Source organism: Nematostella vectensis, chromosome 4 (assembly GCF_932526225.1).
Source record: "Nematostella vectensis chromosome 4, jaNemVect1.1, whole genome shotgun sequence".
Classification (NCBI taxonomy): domain Eukaryota; kingdom Metazoa; phylum Cnidaria; class Anthozoa; order Actiniaria; family Edwardsiidae; genus Nematostella; species Nematostella vectensis.
In genome coordinates, this window is record NC_064037.1 from 5372010 (window position 1) to 5391934 (window position 19925).

At 48.9% G+C, this 19925-nt stretch overlaps 3 protein-coding genes across 3 annotated transcripts; 1 reads left to right on the forward strand and 2 right to left on the reverse strand.

Annotated features, from left to right (window-relative positions):
• Positions 1-2281: 2281 nt before the first annotated feature.
• Positions 2282-3898, reverse strand: LOC125561775 (tenascin-X-like). Its single transcript, XM_048726139.1, has one exon. The coding sequence runs from the start codon at positions 3896-3898 to the stop codon at positions 2282-2284; it is 1617 nt and encodes a 538-aa protein (XP_048582096.1).
• Positions 3899-15395: 11497 nt separating this feature from the next.
• Positions 15396-17575, reverse strand: LOC116606213 (probable ATP-dependent DNA helicase RecS). Its single transcript, XM_032368644.2, has 2 exons — positions 17384-17575; positions 15396-15978 (listed from the first exon to the last, which is right to left on the reverse strand). Exons 1-2 carry the CDS (start codon positions 17494-17496, stop codon positions 15576-15578), a joined length of 516 nt encoding a protein of 171 aa, XP_032224535.1. The 5' UTR covers positions 17497-17575; the 3' UTR covers positions 15396-15575.
• LOC116606210 (proline-rich transmembrane protein 4-like) lies at positions 17568-19905 on the forward strand. Its single transcript, XM_048726101.1, has one exon. It carries the CDS (start codon positions 18723-18725, stop codon positions 19842-19844), a length of 1122 nt encoding a protein of 373 aa, XP_048582058.1. The 5' UTR covers positions 17568-18722; the 3' UTR covers positions 19845-19905.
• The last annotated feature ends 20 nt before the right edge of the window (positions 19906-19925 follow it).

The window sequence follows — 19925 nt, forward strand, 5'->3', positions numbered from 1 at the left end:
TGAGGTTTCACTTATATCTTAAATGACATCAACAAGTTATATAAGAAAGAGCAATGAGACCATGAGGAAATAAAGACCATTTATTACAACTGAATGCGCAGGCAAAAAAAAATCATTTAATGCTGCCCGCCATCAAGCTCCTGAGCACTTTGTTGCACTGGGACCTCCCCCTCAAGATAATTAGTATATTATACAAGTAGATTATGTGGTTCTCAATTTTCTTTACAGGCAAATAAAGACATTTTCTCAAAGGACATGTGGGTCATCCCTATTAATACAGGAATGCACTGGTCCATCCTGGTAAGAGAACATTTTTTAAAAAAGTAATTAAACCAGATTACATTGATTTAAATCTATCATTACTTGCAGATTGTCAACCTGACCATAAGGACGCTGGAGTACTTTGACTCAAACCTATCAACAAAGAAGTCATTGTCAACAGCCAAAGAAATCTTCAAGCAAATAAGGTGCAAATTACATGTTCAGACGCTTTTATTAAAACTTCAACATTCACCAAGGCACCAATATCAATGGAAATTTGTTAGATGAAGAATGGAGAGAGGTCATTTACAAGGTACAGTCTCTACACTGCATGTCTTATCCTTTATTCAGTTTTTTTTAGTTGTCTTAGGTTTTCGGGTTTGGCTCAAATCTGATATTTTATAATCTTTATACAAAACAGGAGGAGGAAATCCCACAACAAACAGATGCTGTTAACTGTGTGATCTTTATGATCAAGGTAAAGCCCTCCTTAAAGTTCTTCCAACAATGATTTCAACTTACGTAATAAATTTATTCTTTACTAAGAATGTGCAGTGTGCATTGAATAGGAGATCGCGCATGTGGCTGTCAAAGGTAAAGAAACTATTACCCAATGCAAAATACCAAATTTTTTTTTGGTTTGTTTGTTTATTTATTATCTTATATTTTAGTGCAGGCTGGTTGAAATATAAGCCTGCTTCTTTAGGAATACGACATAATGGTCCATATTTCATAAAAACAACATAGAGCTATGAACTCAGTCTTACTTCTTGACTCATAAACCCAGGGGGATTTTCTGTCTTGTATTTTTACTAGCATAAGAAAAAGCTGCAAAAGAGAAACTTTGTCTGAACTTATGAAAAATTTGATGCGAAAGCTAGACATCAGTATTGAATTAATAGAAACCAAATGAGTGAAAACACCACAATGACAGGTTTTTGCTGGTCAAGCCACAAGTTCTAAAATATTGCATCCTATTGGCTTCACATTCATTTGTGAGTTAAATAGTTTAACAGATTTTAAAGATGTTTAAAAAGAGAAACCCTACAAAGTACAAAAAAACCTCTATTTAACTAGATTATCGATAATGAACTTATTTATATATTTGCTATAAAGTCCTGCCTTTCTTTACACTATATTCTGTATCCACAGGGGGCTGAAGCAAACAGGATCAGGGAGCAAATACTTGTTGATCTCCTAATGAATGATATTCAGTATGTTAGACATAACAAAATAGACTACGTACACTAACCATGATTACCTTGGATTTTAATGTTTTCTGACGGAAGCTCACTAGGGAAATCACCTAATAAACAACATTGCGGTTGATTCTAGGAATTTTTTTCTAAATCTCATTTCTACAGAATTTTCTCTTTTTCTAATCAACCAACCTGACATATACTATATTATTTATAATTCATAGTTTATTATCTTGGTTATCATGGTAAACAAAAGTAAACCATAACATCCCTAAGGATTTAGAGTTTGCATTTCCAAGAAAACCTCGGAATAATTGTTTTCCCTATTCATTCCTCTATGTACAGGAAAATTGAATCACTAAATATGTCTCATGCCATTGCTTATTAACTTATTATAATAATCTGTTACCGTTCCCATCCTAACAGTATTTCTTTCTTTCAATTGTCTGGCCAAATTGTATCACCAGTGATATAACAAATTCCTAACAGAGGTGTTGCATAATTTGTTTGCAAATTATAACAGTCTTTTGGATTTATTGTACTGGCTGAATTACAATTGATGCCTTAATATAGATCCACGAAATTTTAGAATATTTTTCTTTAAGAAAAGTTCACTCTTTTCAGATTATCTAAGAAAAATAGAAAACAGTCATACAAACTTAATGCAAACTTTTATTCAGTTACACTGCAGAGCTTCCTCGGCCCACAGCCAGCACCTCAGCAGCTGGTGCTACTTCAACCAGCACTCACCAACCTGTCAACCTCCAACCGGCAGCTGGTGCTAGTCAAGCTGCCATGAGAAAGCACCAACCAGCTAGTTGTCAGCCTACCACCTTGCCATCAGCACCTGTTGATCGACCACAAGTCACTCCACCACAAGTAAACCCCCTATCATCACCAGTTACCATCTGTGGTCCAACCTCCTCACCATCAGCACCAGTTGACCTGCAACAAGTCACTGGACCACAAGTAAACGCCCTATCATCACCAGTTACCATCTGTTGACCAACCTCCTCGCCATCAGCACCAGTTGACCTGCAACAAGTCACTGGACCACAAGTAAACCCCCTATCATCACCAGTTACCATCTGTCGACCAACCTCCTCACCATCAGCACCAGTTGACCTGCAACAAGTCACTGGACCACAAGTAAACCCCCTATCATCACCAGTTACCATCTGTCGACCAACCTCCTCGCCATCAGCACCAGTTGACCTGCAACAAGTCACTGGACCACAAGTAAACGCCCTATCATCACCAGTTACCATCTGTCGACCAACCTCCTCGCCATCAGCACCAGTTGACCTGCAACAAGTCACTGGACAACAAGTAAACCCCCTATCATCACCAGTTACCATCTGTCGACCAACCTCCTCGCCATCAGCACCAGTTGACCTGCAATAAGTCACTGGACAACAAGTAAACCCCCTATCATCACCAGTTACCATCTGTCGACCAACCTCCTCGCCATCAGCACCAGTTGACCTGCAACAAGTCACTGGACAACAAGTAAACCCCCTATCATCACCAGTTACCATCTGTCGACCAACCTCTTCGCCATCAGCACCAGTTGACCTGCAACAAGTCACTGGACCACAAGTAAACCCCCTATCATCACCAGTTACCATCTGTCGACCAACCTCCTCGCCATCAGCACCAGTTGACCTGCAACAAGTCACTGGACCACAAGTAAACCCCCTATCATCACCAGTTACCATCTGTCGACCAACCTCCTCGCCATCAGCACCAGTTGACCTGCAACAAGTCACTGGACCACAAGTAAACCCCCTATCATCACCAGTTACCATCTGTCGACCAACCTCCTCGCCATCAGCACCAGTTGACCTGCAACAAGTCACTGGACAACAAGTAAACCCCCTATCATCACCAGTTACCATCTGTCGACCAACCTCCTCGCCATCAGCACCAGTTGACCTGCAACAAGTCACTGGACAACAAGTAAACCCGCTATCATCACCAGTTACCATCTGTCGACCAACCTCCTCGCCTTCAGCACCAGTTGACCTGCAACAAGTCACTGGACAACAAGTAAACCCCCTATCATCACCAGTTACCATCTGTCGACCAACCTCCTCGCCATCAGCACCAGTTGACCTGCAACAAGTCACTGGACAACAAGTAAACCCCCTATCATCACCAGTTACCATCTGTCGACCAACCTCCTCGCCTTCAGCACCAGTTGACCTGCAACAAGTCACTGGACAACAAGTAAACCCCCTATCATCACCAGTTACCATCTGTCGACCAACCTCTTCGCCATCAGCACCAGTTGACCTGCAACAAGTCACTGGACCACAAGTAAACCCCCTATCATCACCAGTTACCATCTGTCGACCAACCTCCTCGCCATCAGCACCAGTTAACCTGCAACAAGTCACTGGACAACAAGTAAACCCCCTATCATCACCAGTTACCATCTGTCGACCAACCTCCTCGCCATCAGCACCGGTTGACCTGCAACAAGTCACTGGACAACAAGTAAACCCCCTATCATCACCACTTACCATCTGTTGACCAACCTCCTCGCCATCAGCACCAGTTGACCTGCAGCAAGTCACTGGACCACAAATTAAACTGCCATTAGCATCAGGCAGTCGCCATCAACCTACAACCCTGCAATCTTTGCCTGTTGACATGCAACAAGTCACACCACCACAGGTTAATCCCATCACCATCTCCACCCCATCATCAACTCTCTATGACTGCACATACTGTGGGGATAAGTTCACACTCAAGTCAAATTTGCAAAGGCACTTCAAAAGGAGACATGGTGTTACTTAGAGTAATGGAATATCCAGGTGCCAATCATGCAATTTTAGGTGCCACAGAGTGGTAGATCTGATTGTGCACTTGAAAGCAGCTCATGGGGTTATCTTCAAAGAAGAAACATCATTTTTCCTGCTATACAGGTGAAGACAGTTTATTTTTTAAAGGACTAAGTAAATCAATTCTACAATATAATACAAAGAAAATACCCTTATAAAAACAGTAGGAGTACCATGGCATGGGCTTGAAACTTCCACAAATATATGCACATTAAATAAAATAGAAAGGTAATTGATTTAACATCATAATTCAATTTGTTGTAGACTTTCAATCATGGAAACAAAACACTGAGTCATCTTGCAAGTGCTCATTTGTGAAGTCTACGGGGGACAAATACCAAAAAGACACTGGGACAACAATAAAGTATTTCAAGTGCAATAGAGGGGAAAACATCGATCTGTTGTGAAGGGACCGAGAAGGACAAAAACCCAAGGTGCAGTAATTGCAGAAGTAATCCAAGTACAGTAATTGAAGGAGTAATCCAGTACAGCTTGATTACACCTGGCACATTTCTCTGTCACACTTATTGCAAAGTGCAGATCTAACATTTTGAATGGCTTACTTTTTGAAAACTGTCTGAATGCCATGGTTCAGTTTGTAATATGTGTATGCTCTTGATAATATTTTTTTTTTTTTTACTTTTTTATATTCTAGGCTCATGCAAAATGGCAAGCAACTGTACTGCCTCACTTACAGCAACTGTAGATTTAAAAGGGAAAGTGACAGTAGAGGTAGTACTCACCCACTATGGTCATGGACATGATATCCAGCACCTTCGTTTGCCGACAGAAAAGAAAGATGAAATAGCTGCCAAACTGAAACAGGGAGTAACAAAGGAAAAAATTCTACAAGATGTACGGGACAGTGTATCAACTAAGAACATAGGCAGACACCACATTCTGGAGCGTAAAGACATCCAAAACATTGAAAGAGCATATGGGCTGAAAGATGTTCAACGTCATCCAAATGACCAACAAAGTGTGCTTGCATGGATAACAGAGTGGAGTTTAGAGGATAATAACCCTGTATTGTACTATAAACTACAGGGGCAGATAGCAGAGGAAGGGTATGACCTACAGAAATCCGATTTTTTTATTGTTTTGCAAAGTCAAATTAAAAAAAATATGCTGACAAGATTTGGCCACAAAGGCATTTGCTGCGATTCAACTCATGGCACAAATGCATATGACTTTACACTAACAACAATATTAGTCATGGATGAGTTTGATCAAGGTTTTTCTGTGGGATGGTGTTTGTCAAGTCATGAGGACTTCACCACCATGACAATATTTATTAGGGAAATTAGAAAAAACTGTGAGGTCATACAGTCCAAGTTTTTTTATGAGTGACATGGCCCCACAGTTCTACAATGCTTGGATAGCCATAATGGGAGGCCTCCGCCCTGCTAAGCTTATATGCACCTGGCACACTGACAAAGCTTGGCAGTTAGAACTCAGAAGAAAGATAGGTAGTAAGCAGGTTCAAGAGGAGGTGTACAAAATGATGAGGACTGCCCTCCAAGAAACTAATGAAGATGTTTTTGAGAAACTGCTTCTAGCTCTTCTAAACTACCTGGGCTCAAAAACAATAGAATTCTATGAATACTTTAGAAAAAACTTCTGGATGACCGCGTCTATCTCTGCCACGGACCCCATCGCCAGCTTGAAGCCTTTCAGCTTTGCAACGCCCCGTCGAACGCTCCCGTCCTCGTTGAACAGCTGTTGTGGTTCAGTCCAACCCCCTCCTCTGGGTTTGCGAACCTGTATTAGCGTCTTTCCCCTCCGCTCTGACTGGAACCGTAGCAGATTCTCGTTAAGGTCTGGGTATTCCTCCCTGAGGGACTGGAGACCGATTCTTGTCACTGCACCCTCTGTGATGAACGAGGTTTCAGCGCTTGCCGTTCCGGCGGTTCGCGAAGCCATGCTATGCGCAGCATGCATACGCGATGACGTGCTCGTCATTGGGATCGACTCCCCATCGTCGGGGTCAAACGGGATAAGGGGCGTCGTCTCGTCGTCCCCCGCTCCGCGATCGTCGGACGCACCCGTCAAGGTATCGTCAATGTCAACGTCAACGTCACCCATGATGCGTGCGCATAACTCGTGCTACGCTATATTAGACATGTCTAACAGTCCGCACCATAGCCACGCGGCTTAGTACTTTATGTGTATATAGTACATGTGTGTACACACATACGATGTCAGTCAGCGATAAACTCGACCCCCAGCGAACACCCAGAATTCCTCTGGGGTTGAAAGCCGAGAGAACTGTTCACTGGGTCACTCTCAACCCGTCGACGGCCTCCCCAGGCGAGACGCTATATGTGGCGGTCCCAAAGCTGTCGGAAGGCGTCACGCTCGTGCCTGGCTCCTTGAGGGTCGGTCTCGATCTCTCCGTCTCAGGCCATGCGAATAATACCGTCGTTAACAACGTCGGCCGAAATCTCGTGAGCCGCCTGAAAATCTCGTTTGCAGGAGAAACGCTCCAGGACACCAACTTGGCGTTCAGCGCGCGCCATGTGGGTATCAGCGTGTGGGTGATCACGCAGCAGCTCACCAGCATCACGAAGCCGTTCCGCGAAAACATCGCGGCCCTGGTGGTCTTCTATACCCCGAGCAAGGCGGACATGAAAGCTATCCTGCATGACTACGGCGCGGAGCTTTCAGAGGAGAAGATGAAAGATTACATGAAGGCCCTCAAGACGAAAAAGTTCTCGAAGTTAGAGTTTTGCTTGCGTCACCCTTATACCATCGCCCTAGTTGAACGGTAACCACCGCCCTGGGGCATAACGTATATGCGCCTTAGCCACGGCATGATGAGCGACGAATACTTTGAGAGTCTTCTTGAGGGGGACGCCGCAGGCCTCCCGGCCGTCGAGTCGTTGGACTGCTCGGCACATCCTGCCGGGACGGCAACCGGAGGTGAGCAAACTGAGATAGCAGACGCGAGGGAGAAACCCGCGATTCTCGTAGCCTCGGGGAAGTCGAGAGAAATGGTAGGCAAGGCCCTGACTCACGACGACGTCAAACGCATGAGCGCCAAGGAGGTGAGGAAGTACGAGAGGCGATACGAGACCGCTCTAGCCAGCCAGACTACAGACGCCCTGGCAGACAGCTTTCTGAAGCTTGCGGCCAAGCTGGTAGGCATGGCGCTGCCGATAGACAGTGTGGTCGGTCTTCACAATGACCTAGTGTCCGACTACATCATCAGAAACGAGCTCCGCACATTGTGCGGAAGCCTGTCTCTACGCTGCGGTCGTTCGACGGCTTTATCCGTCGGGGCGCTACACATAGCACGTCATGTGGACTGTCGTGCCGACACCGGAACGGCAAGCGCTGACACGCGGTGTCAACAAGAGGTAGCAGCCGCCGACGCCACGCGTCAGCCGGAACGGCACACGGACAGTGGCAAGTCTGCCATCCCAGAGTAGACGTTCATTTGAAAGCTCGCCACTTCTTCTACCACTTGGCACCAAGTAGTTGACGCCGCGTGTGTGTTGATGGAGGAACCTCAAGGAAGTATTAGTGCCCAGCCTGCCGGAACGTCAGCGGAACCTGCTCAAGAACCTGCACGTACGCCTTCGGCGTTGGCGGAAAGAATCACGAGCCCCGAACCACCCGCGACCCGGCCTAAACACCCTGGGCGAGTCGCAGCTGGAAGGCGCTTGGCAAAGTGGAACCGAATTAACAGAGCGAAGAAAGAGATACTTCGTGTCGCCGCTGCGCAGCAGCTGCCTGTGGCCCCGGGGCCGAGCGAGCCGCAGCCGGGACGGCGCTTGCGCGCCGACGATGCGGCAAGCGCTGGCATCGCACACACACCAGTCCCGGAAAGCAACTCTGCCTGGTCGGCTAGCTCCGTTTTCGGGCTCGCTGGTCTCCTAGTGTCATTGATCGGCCTCTACACACGTAGGCGGGAGCTGGCTGCCGCGTTCACTCGTACACCAGCTGTTAACCAGCGAGCTACCGAAGGTGCCGACGGCGTGACTCCGCCCCCAGGGCCGCCGCTGGCGGCCGCACAGCAGACCAAGGACCGCGTTCCGGCGACAGCACTTCGCGCTCCCGGATCTCGGCTGTTATCCATGGAGTAAGCAGACATTTAGACACGAGGGGCCCACCCATATCCGCACGATGTCGACGATGCAGCAAAGCAAGATTACAAAGACCATCACCGATGCCGCAGTCATAACCGGCCTCGTCGCCGGTATCGGCTGGGTTGGGCGCAAGGTCTTACGCGAGGACTTCACCAAAGACCCCTCCGCGAACGCCATGAACTACGCAAAAATTACTGCCGCCGTTGCAGGAGCTGTCGCTTTGAAGGGTTACCTTGAGGACCAGAAGATCCTGCCCATGTAGTGTACTGTGGTACATGTAGGCCGTGTATTAGACTCGTGCGCGCTTTGCGCATGCGTATACGCATACACAGCACGCGAAGTGCTCTCCGCACAAACATGGCCTCTATCGCGATTTTGGTTGGCGGTGCCGTCCTAAACGCGACTGCATTCGTTGGTGGCAACTACCTCGCAAAGTTCCTGTTGAACGATGAGAGCCCCGCCTCAGCTGAGAAGGAGAGGCACGACAAGGCCCTGGAGAAATACCAACAAGACTATGGACGCTACCAACAGCGGCGACAAAAAATCCTCGATTGGCAAGCTCAAAGTCGCGAGAGAGGGTCCCTCGCAAAGCAGAACTTCACCGACACCGACTACGCGCTCAAACTCTACAACCAGACCTCCCTGGAGTTGATGCGGGCCCCCGAGCTGTCCGACTACTACGTCCCCAGCAAAACGCAGAAGAACGCCGAGTTGGCGTACATAGGCGCCGGCGCTCTCGCCATCGGCTACGCAGCTAGCCGTTTGCTGTGATGCAGCTGCCATCGAAACGCGTATACGTACGTGTGCGTCTAGGCGGCCTTTTTCCATGCTGCGCGTATACATGTACACGTATACGTACGCCGAAGGCGTAGCAGACGGCATCCGCCTGTTGGAGACTGATTCCCCCGCCGCGATACGCACGTAATGGCCCGCCGGAACGGCAAGCGCATGTCCGACGAAGAACTCGATGCGATCCTTCGCCCTATATACTACGCCAGAGGCGGCTTCCAGGGAGTGACCGCTCTGCATGCCAAACTTCCCAAGGGCTCAGCCTCCATTGATCGAGTGCGCAAGTGGGTAAGCTCGCAGCCCGTCGGGGGCTACACACAGACGCCTCCTCCTCCGACTACCTACGCCCACTTCTCGGAGCAGATACCAAACCGCATCCACCAGTCGGACCTGCTATTCTTGCCAACCGACCGCGGGTACAAGTATGCCCTGACTGTCGTTGACGTTGCTTCACGATATAAAGCCGCCCGCCCACTGAGGACTAAGAGCGCGGCCGTCGTCTCCCGCGAACTCGCTGGCATCTATGAAGAGGGACCTCTCACATGGCCTAAAGTCCTCATGGTTGATGACGGCACGGAGTTCAAGGGTGCTACCACGAAGCTCCTAACAGACCACGGGGTGGAGGTCCGACGGGCTGAGCCTGGGCACCACAGGAGCCAAGCTTTCGCCGAGTCTTTCCATCGCTGGCTGGCGCAGCGCCTATTTCGTGCGCAGTACTCGAAGGAGCTTGCGTCCGGCAAGACAAACCGCGAGTGGGTTACTGCTCTACCAATCGTAATCTCGGACATGAACGCAACGGAGACTCGCATGACTGGCCTTGCGCCTGAGGACGCCATAAAGCTGAGGCGCGTGCCTCTCAAAGCCGAAAAGCCCCCCATTAGAGGTCGGAACGGAGGTGTACATCGCCGTAAACGAGGAAGACCTTCAGGACAAGGGCCGACGGCGAGCGACGGACCCGTGGTGGACAAGCAAGGCGTACCCAATACTAAAGAGGGTCATGGAGCCCGGACAGCCAGTGTTGTATTACACGGCGTACTCTAAGCACGGCTTCACGCGATCGCAGTTGCGTAGCGTGACGCCAGTGCGATCGAAAAAATCATCTGGTCGCGCTAGCGTCACCACAGCGCAACGCTAGCGCCACCCTAGCGTGATCAGCGCTTGTGCCTTCTATTGCAGTCTAACATTCCACTTGTAGTGACCCTGACTGTCGTCCCGCCGGTCGATACTGAAGCATTGGGGATGACTCTTGGTGTACCCCTTAAGCAGAAGCTGAGTGCCACAGAGCGTGCACTTTTTTTCCGCGTCAGCAATCATGCCGAGCACGTGGTCTACCGTCAGAACGTGGTGCGGCCCCGTGTACTTCGTGCGACCCTTTTGCCTGTCGTCTATAGCGTATCGCTTGATTCGCGCTATAATGAGCTCTTCACTGGGCGTAGCCTGCAGTCCTGTGGGAACCAAGGCACCTGGGGTGTCATCGGGGGGGGGGGGGGGGGATCACGCGGACTATCTGGTCGGCGAGCCGCACGCGGAGATGCCGGTGTACACAGCATTCGTGATCCAGCCCTCTAAGCTGTGGTCTATGATAAACAGACGTCTTGGGTTCTGGATGGTCTTGCCCTGCACCCGGTGGACTGTCCCCCAGCCCGCGTATTTCCACTCGAGGGGAAGCCCGTTAAGGATCACGCCGAGAGGGACCTCGACTACCGTGCCTTTGTACGCGTCGACCTTCTCGCCCCTTTTGCCTGGCACAGGCACCGGCCGTCCTTGCTTGCGATAACGATGCGCGACGCTAGGATCGGGGTCAAAGCGGATGGTTGCTGGCAGTCGGGGGTAGTTTTTCCTGTGGTGCTCTACCAATCGCTGCTGGACAAGGGCCCCCATCTTGTTGGTTGAGCACACCCACATATCGCTTGGGTGGGCCTGCTCGATCGCCGCGTCGAACGCCACCCCATCCCACTCCTCTCGAAACACCTCAAGCTGTTGGGAGTCTGGCTGACACCAAATCCGGCCCTTTATGTCGTGGAGCCTGGAGGAGGGGGCGGCAGAGCCGCAGTCGCATATACTGTACGGCTTTCCGCAGTCTTCACACAGGCAGCGGTAGTCGGACTCGAACCAGCGGATGTTCCCTTGTGCCCACTCCTTGAGCATATCGTGAGGCCCCTCTTTATCTCCCCAGGGCGGGACCTGCCCATAGTCGCCACATCACACTACCTGACACGGCCGCGTGGCGAGATACCCTAGGATGGCGCGTACCACTTTAGTCTGTACCTTACAGCACTCGTCAATGATGATTACTTCTGCGAGACGGTCGAGTTTGTGCCCCAGCTCGGAAGGTCTCCACTCCTCTATCGGCTTCTCCGCTGGTATGCAGAGGTAGTGGTGGTAGGTTTGAGCCTTCACCGCGAGGCGCGGGTTGTTGCGATGGTCGTGGGCGAGGTCGTTCTCGGGGGTGAGCACCACAACGTTACGGCCACGGAACATGCTCACCGCCCACTCGGTCTTCCCCGATCCTCCCTGGCCGGCTAGATACATCCTCGCAAAGGTTGCGGCCACAAGATCGCACGGCAGACTCGGCGCAGTGCTTGGCTCTCTAGCCAAGCACCCCGACCTCTTCGGACCCCAAGCCGCTTCGGACCGCCACTCGTACCCAGGCCTCTTGTGACGCCACTCTCCATACCTCGGATTTCGCTCCACGAGCTTCACACCACTGGGCACCGCCTTTGCGTATATGGCATCTGTGCACACTCGGAGGACGTCTTCGCGAGGGAACCGCCTCAACATGCGTCGCAACGCTATGTTTGTGTACGCCAAGACGGAGGCCCTGATATGGTACCATTGTGAGCGCCAGACTCCGTATTTGTATTGGATCAGATGAGCCCCGTCGGCATGCTCGAAGTTAAGTAAGTGGTCGGTGCCCGCAAGGAGGTTTGTCAGATACGCGGGTTCTTCACGGTCGCGGACTACGATCGAGGACTCGTCGCCATGGCGAGCGCACTTGCCTACGAAACGGACAGCGAGATCTCGACCCTGCGAGTCTTCGCCGCCGGGGCCGGAGTGGGGGAACTAGATGGAATCCTTTTTTCCGATGCTATACAACACCTCCCTCGCCGCGGCCATGGCGAGGTCACCCGAGTCTAGCAGGTCCTTGAGCTCTGGCGTGGTGATCCAGCCCTCGTTTTGTTCCAAGTGCTGCCCTACCCTCCCGGAAGTGTAGGGGTGGCAGGCCTCAGAGAACCCCCACTCGGTCAACTGAATGGCCCCGGTCAGTTGAAGAACCTCGCTCGATGGCCGTCCCGCAACATCCGCGATACGATACACGTTCGTAGGGAAGCCGTATTTCCGTACCACATCAATGGCGTCCGAGGCGCCGCCGAAGACACTGTCCTCGCATCCTAGGTACGCCGCACGCATGTCGATGTGCGCATGAGGCCGCGCCCCTAAGTTTTCCCTGTTATTCCACACCTTGGACTCAACCTGCGCCGCTCGCCAGACGTTCCTGTATCTAAGAGGCGTTGGCCTGATGTTTTCTCTTTGGGTCCACTTCTTGAAGCGATACCCTATTGCGCCGCCCATCGAGTGCGTAGCTTCGATGTACTCTTGGTAGGCCGGGTGATCATCAGGGAGCCATTGAGGATCATGTCCAGTCTCGTCTGTAAAGGCCCTGTCGATAGCCCACCCGTCTTGTCCCGATCCGTACAGTTTGCCTTCGTTTGTGACTATAACACGCCCACACAGCCAGACCCTCGTGCTTCTGGGGATCGCCCTGTTTATGAAGCGGATTAGCACCTCTCGCACCTTCACCTCGTGCGTTTTTGCGGCGGCACTGGTAGCGCGGGGCGCTGCCTCTCCCTGACATAACGAACGAAGCTCCCTCTCAGCCTCGAAGTCTAGGCCGTGGACGCTTGCGATCGCAGGTGGTTTAGTCGGAAGCTCCGCCCAGGCGTGGTTATTGTGGCAAGGGATGCGGATTTGTGTGTACCCCCTCTCGTACTTCCCCGAGTCCCACAGGACGTTGCCCAGGGCGTCCACGGCTACCAGCTTTATCCCGAGCTTCTTTTCCATCTCAAAGAGGTCTTCTTTGGTGCACCCCGTGGTGGCCAGCTTCTTGTCGAATCGCTCGAGGATCTTGCCTCGTGTCTTGGTTAGACCAAGGGAGCGCGAGGTGCCGCGATTCCTCAAGAAGTCGGCAACATAGCTCACAACACAGTTAACGAAGGCGTCACTCCCCTCTCGCACAAACATTGGCCCAGGCTCACCATTTTGCTCAGGTAAAGGGCGAAGCTCGTATCTCACGTTGACGAGGTACTCTCGCCCCTTCTCCCAAATACCCGCATAGATGCCTTCCAGGGCGCCGACTGCGATTTGCCCCCCCCCCCCCTTTTGACTAACAACCCACCGATCTTGTGCTCCGAGCGCCCTTCCTCCTCTGTGATTGTCGCCAATGGCTCTGCGGGGGCCTTACCAACGACCGTGAAGAGCCTGTACCGCCGGTCGGGGTCTATCATCTCGAGCACCAGCGGAAGCACTGCGTTCACCCGCAGAGACTCTCGCTCGTGCGAGACCCACCACACCGAGCCGTCGTCATTAATATCAGGCCCCCGCACAACCGGCTTTAGAGCAATGACACCTGTTCCACCAAGGTCTCGTATCTCCTGGTAAACACTGGCGCTTACGTCTTGGCCCCGCAGAGTGGCATCCACGCTTGGGAACCGAAGATGGGCGCCACCAACGAAGAGAGAGTAGTACTTCTCGGGGTCTAAGCTCTTTGGGCCCTCATGCCGCCGTCCCGGCTGCAGAGGGTCGAACTCGCGGCAGACCTCCTCCGTCCACGCCTTCTCCGGTACGAGCGGCTTAAGCAGCCTGTGTTTGACACCGCCGGGGATGTCCTCGTCCAGGATGTTTTGCACCAGCCCTGCCAGTACGGCGGGCGCCTCTTTGTCACGCATGCTATCGAGAATCTCCTCTATATAAGCGTCCATTTTTGGGTATACCCTGTGCCACCCAATCTCCAACTGCCCGTATCACAACCGGCGGGATGAGTGCCCGGGTATGACCCGCGCCACCCAATCTCTAATTGCCCGTACCGCAGCCGGTGGGACGAGGGTTTGGGTGCGCAAGGCGCACCCAAACCCTGACCACCCGACTCGCGGGCCGCGGTGTCGGACAGGGCGTCTGGGTGTGCATTGTGCCACCCAGTATCAATTGCCCGTGCCGCGGGCCGCGATGTCAGACAGGACAAGTGCGAACCATTTCCGAGCGCGCCTCTCGACGCCACGCATCCTTTGCCCTACACGATTCGCTCCGCAGGGGCGACACAACCGCGTCTCCAACCGAGTCCCTACGCCGCAGATCTTGCACGGCACGGCGAGGGGGATGCCCATACGGAGCCTTTGGAGGTGCACCTTGCAGTAGGTGTCCATGCACCTTCGGCCGTACGTGTTTGCGTGGCCGGCCTTCAGCCACCCGCAGTAATCCCTTCCGTACCTCATCCTTCGAACGCTCGGTATACCACAGGACAGACGGATGTTTAATTGCAAGTCCTTGGGGGTCCTAATTAACTATTCATGTACGCCGACCTGTAGCCGCCCGCAGTAATCTGTTCCGCGCTTCACCCTTCGAACGCTCGGTATACCACAGGACAGACGAATGTCTAATTGCAAGGCCAACGCCTAATTAGTCATTCATGCTCGCGAAACACCTGCAGCCCTAATCGATTCATGCACGCGAAACACCTGCAGCCCTAATTATTATTCATACACGCGAAACACCTGCAGCCATGTTCGCGAAATCTATTTTGCCTACATTAGCTTTTGCCGATTGTTTATGTACGTGAAATCGTTTTAGCCTACATCAGCTTTTGCCGATTGTTTATGTACGTTCTGCCCGATATATGGAGACGGGGCTGGGAGGCCCGGAGGGGCGATTCGCGCCTCCCAGGCCGTTTCACTGAAACTACCCGGTCCCCCCCCAGAGAGTATCATGTTCATTTATTTCAGTTACAAACAAGGAGTCTTAGACTCAAACCATTTGGGTGGTAAGCCTGTGATGTGTTTTATCATTATTAAAGCAAGAAGTTATTTTTAGGGCAGAAATTATAGCCTCTTGATGTATATGTATATATTTTTGCTTTACCATTTACTATTTTTACACAGAGACCCCTAAAGAATCAGAAAAATAATATGATAATAAAATAAAAAAATTCACATCAATACAATATAAAACAATGATCTTTATTGTACATCATATCATAAGCTCTGCTTAATTAATGTACTATTCTTTGACTTATTTCTAGAAAATCTTGGACTGCATTGATTTTTTTTTAATACAAAGCACATGTTTGGAGTTTTAACACTTGGTTTTTAACAAGATTAAAATGGGTGATAGTGTTTTCAATTTTCAAAAAGTTCATTGATAATATCCATTATAGCAACAGAATGTTCTTCGTCCCAGATTGTTAGGCTCTCACAAATCTCTTTGCTGGACCTAAAGTACTCACAATTTTCAATTACAGCATTTAATTCGAATTTTTTGCTAGCCTTCGCTAGCACCCCTGCTTTGATCTTTCGATTCTTGAGAATTCCAAGTTGGTCATTGATGAGAGAATAGAGGGGCGACACAACAATAATAATACTATCATTTGTGAGGCCTCGCTTGAAGTCATACATGGCTGGTAGAATGTGAAATATTACCGACTTCCCGTAGCCTGTGGGTAGTACACCAATGCCATCTCTGCCTGTATAGCTTAGTTCCAGCAGATTAATCTGTTTCACAAGTTTTCGTAACCAGAAGCATCTAATGCGAAGCGGAGAGCATGGAAAAACAAATTCATGATTAGAAGAGCTGCTTACTATCTAAACAATATTTAGCGCGCGCCGTTTTATATATACACACATGGGGTGTTTTCTCTGCGGGACGACACATCAAATAAGTTGGCGTGTTTTTTCGATCCTGTATTGTATTTGCGAAAGCTTGGAGAAAACAGAACATTGGCAAGGATCGAAACCCACCAATTACATTGCTACTCAAATGTACTGAGCAACTGAAAACCCACTGTAGTGCGCGAATCCTCAATCTATGTTTACGCAGGGGTCTGACTTGAACGGGGAACTTTTCGATTGGACATTTTATAACTAAAACACCTATGATTGGTACTTTTTTGATCCGATACTTGCGTATAAATAGCACTTTGGCGCCAATTTCATAAGTTGGAAGCTTGTAGCCGCTATAGGCAGAGTTCGTGCGGTTTCATCTGTATCTTGGTAAGTGCGGCGAGTACTATAAATCTATTTAGCGATGGATTACGAGGGAAAAGAACAGAACAAACGTCTGAAGGAGTTTTCACCACCTTATCAAACGTCTAAAAAGGCTGGTACTCTTCGTCAATCTGTTTTTTGTTGGTCAGCCCGTTCACTTGATTTCGAGGAATCGAATGGGAGCACGTCAACAACTAGGAGTTCACCCGCTATGTCTACACGCACACCCGCGTGTAGACACCCGCGGAAGAGGTAAATGATTTTTAAATAGATCAGAGTAGGATAGCACCCTGTAGGGAATTTTTTTTCTGATGAAAAAAAAAAACAACGCCCGCGAATCTAAACACGTGTGGCGGCTTGTCATTGTTGGCTTTTTGGAAGTAATCCCCCCAAATCGTTTTTTTCAATTGGAAGTAGTGGAGTACACAAGCATAATTAGATTGATGCGTAGAGTGATTTATAATTAGATTTTGGCGTTAAGAATAAGAGAATGATAGAGTAAATTTGTGGGGCCAAAACAGTTGGGTGTTGCCCCACATGCTTACACTTGTAGTGAAGACTAATTGTCTTCGCCAAATTTTACCGCAGTAGGGTAGCGGCTTTGGCACAGGGGCGGTGGACTGGTCGAAAAAAATGGGGGTGGAAGTGTGGGCCGGGGGGAGTTAAAACAATTGAAATGGTATAATATTGTCTTTATCAAGCAATCCCAAGCAACGTAAACCGTGCCCGATAGTGTAAAGAAATTTTTGTGTGTGTGTGTGGGGGGGGGGGGGGGGGTTAAGCACCCCCCCTGTGACATGAACATGATTGTATATGATAAATTTGATTTTTAAAAATGATAATCAGAAAAACAAACAAGACAGAGAAGGCCATGGTCAGAGCCTCTAAGGCAGCAGCTGGCGTCAAGGACATTTTGGATAACTTTGACCAAAAAATCCACCTACACAACTCTTCTCACCATTCCACTGTGAGTTCGGAAGCAGACGAGCAAGGGATGGTCCGCGATTTGAGAAAACTTCGGCCATTTCAGCCAGTTCATGCAAGAGCCCATAGCCATTTCAAGGATATCCAGATCACACCACTTGCAGATCTGGATATGGATTCTCTTAATGGATGGATCTGCAAGCACAAGAAACAGCTAGGCATGGGACTTCCTTGAACACTCTCAGACAAAACTCAACACCTCTTCAGGAGCCATATCGAGAAAACAAAACAAAGGCTCTTCAACAACCCATGCATATCATCTTGAAGTCTTATTCGTTTATTCCCTATATGGTAACTACAAGGGAGGGGGCACACACACAAAAAAATACCAAGAAAAAATATCAAATAAGTACTTTTAGCCTTCCTGGATTAAATGGAATTGCAAAAGCCGTAAATAATCACATTTTGATGTTTATAACGAAAGATGCTTCGGTTTTCTAACGGCTATAAACATATGACGGGAAAACAGTAGATCGTGTACTTACAAATCCCCTTGCTCTGTGAAATTTCGTCTGGGTTCTTTTTTTGCCAGTTAGTTATACGGTGGAAGTGGTTTATCCATATTTTGCTCTTTTTTACGACGGCAGGGAGCGAGGAGCGGCAACAATACCGACATGAAATAAACTAAAAGCCAAGCCTGTTTTGTCAGCTTTGCTTGTAAGGGACCTTGACATGAAAAAAAAAATAAGTAAAGTTCAGATGTTCGATGAAACTTGCCTAAATCAACGACGTACAATTTTGAGTTTCAGGATGTCTTAGATTTAATCATTTCAGAAACGTAGCATTTTAACCTCCTTCCACGACTTCGTTTATCCCTTGCCGTCCGCCATATTGGATCTTTGTACATACTTGAAATACCCTAGAGTCGGTCTACCTGTGGCTAGATGCCATATTGAAAATTACCCAGAAGAAACCAGTAAGACGTGACTATACCGCGCGTGTAAAAATATTCGAGTTGTTCAATTTATAAAGACTATACTTAAAAGTTTTCCAAGCCCAAAATGCGGTCTTCTTTTATAAAAAATGCCAAATCTGATACAATAACTGATCAATATCCCCATCCCTCCCTCCCTTATCAAATCCTCTACTCGCCTGTCAACGAAAACCTTCAATATTTGGTGTGTTGAAGTATATTCCGAAGAACGGTTCCAAATGTGTCAAAGTAAATAGAAAAGGAAATTGTAATAAGAAACTCCAAAACTCAATAAAAATAAGCAATACCATAGGTAATATTTTTCAAACAAAGAAATTGTAATTCAAAAAGCTTAAGATTTTCTTTGAAATATATGTTTTTTCAGCATGAGCGAACCTGAGCCATCATCGCCTCGGCCCGAGCGGACTCCGATTCCCGAACGCTCACCGACCGCTGAACCCGAATGGACAGGGAACTCTAAAGCCGAGCCGATACCTGATTGGACAAATGCGACCGCTACATGGCTTGGCGCGTGGGAAGTTCACTGGATTGGCCTGGGCGCCATGTTTACCCTGCTGACCCTATATGCTGCATTCTACATAATCACAATGATGCGTGTGAAACAAAAAAGGCGACGAATTTTTTCTATTTTCGTTAGTTCCATGCTCCTGGTTTTTGGGATCTCTCGTGCGATGTTTCTTTTCATCAATCCTTACGAGTCTCCGCAATGCTACATCCTCCCATCATGCCCGGCGTTATTAACCAGGATCCTTTTCGGGATTGGTCTACCTTGTTTAACCGCTGCGTTCTTATTCATTCAGTTAGTATTTCTGCAAGTCGTGGAGATGAGGCTCTGTCCGAGCAGAGTTCAAAGCTGGAAGTTCCTCCTTGGGATTATAATCACCCATTTTTCGCTCGCGATTGTCACGGAAATTATTATCTTTATATTTGCAGACTGGAAATCACTCAGCATCGCCTGCCAAGCGTTTTTCATAGTTTTTAGCCTCGCTCTCAGCTCTTCCTTCGTCTATACGGGGACTACAATTATACGTCACGTGCAAAATAGCTCCCGCGATGTCGGTAGCATTGGTCAGCGAATTGACACCGAAGCGCATGCGCATGGTGGAAAGACAAGCCTGACTAAACTTGTGCGAATAACTTTTTTGGTGGCAGCGCTGGGATTGGTTAGCTGTGCTCTGCAGATTTATTCCATATTTGCAGTGTACGATATTTATAAGAATGATTCTCCCCAGCCATGGCCTTGGTGGGCCTTTCAAACGCTTTTTCGCTGCGTTGAACTCGCCTCTGGCTGCACCATGGAATATGTGAGCCCGCGACAGACTGGTAATTTAAAATCAATTATTTGCTGTGCGCATGACCAGGAGAAAGCAGTGTTTTATTACACAGACATTGAGAATAGTGAGAACGCTGTGACTATTCAAAACAATGGTTTGTATAATACGTCACAAGGTATATCACTAGGACAAAGAAAAATTGATAGGGTCTGAAAATAAAACAAACAAGGAAAATATACCTACTCAACTCTACACATACAACCAGCATGAAAAAGATAATGGCGAATGAAAGTC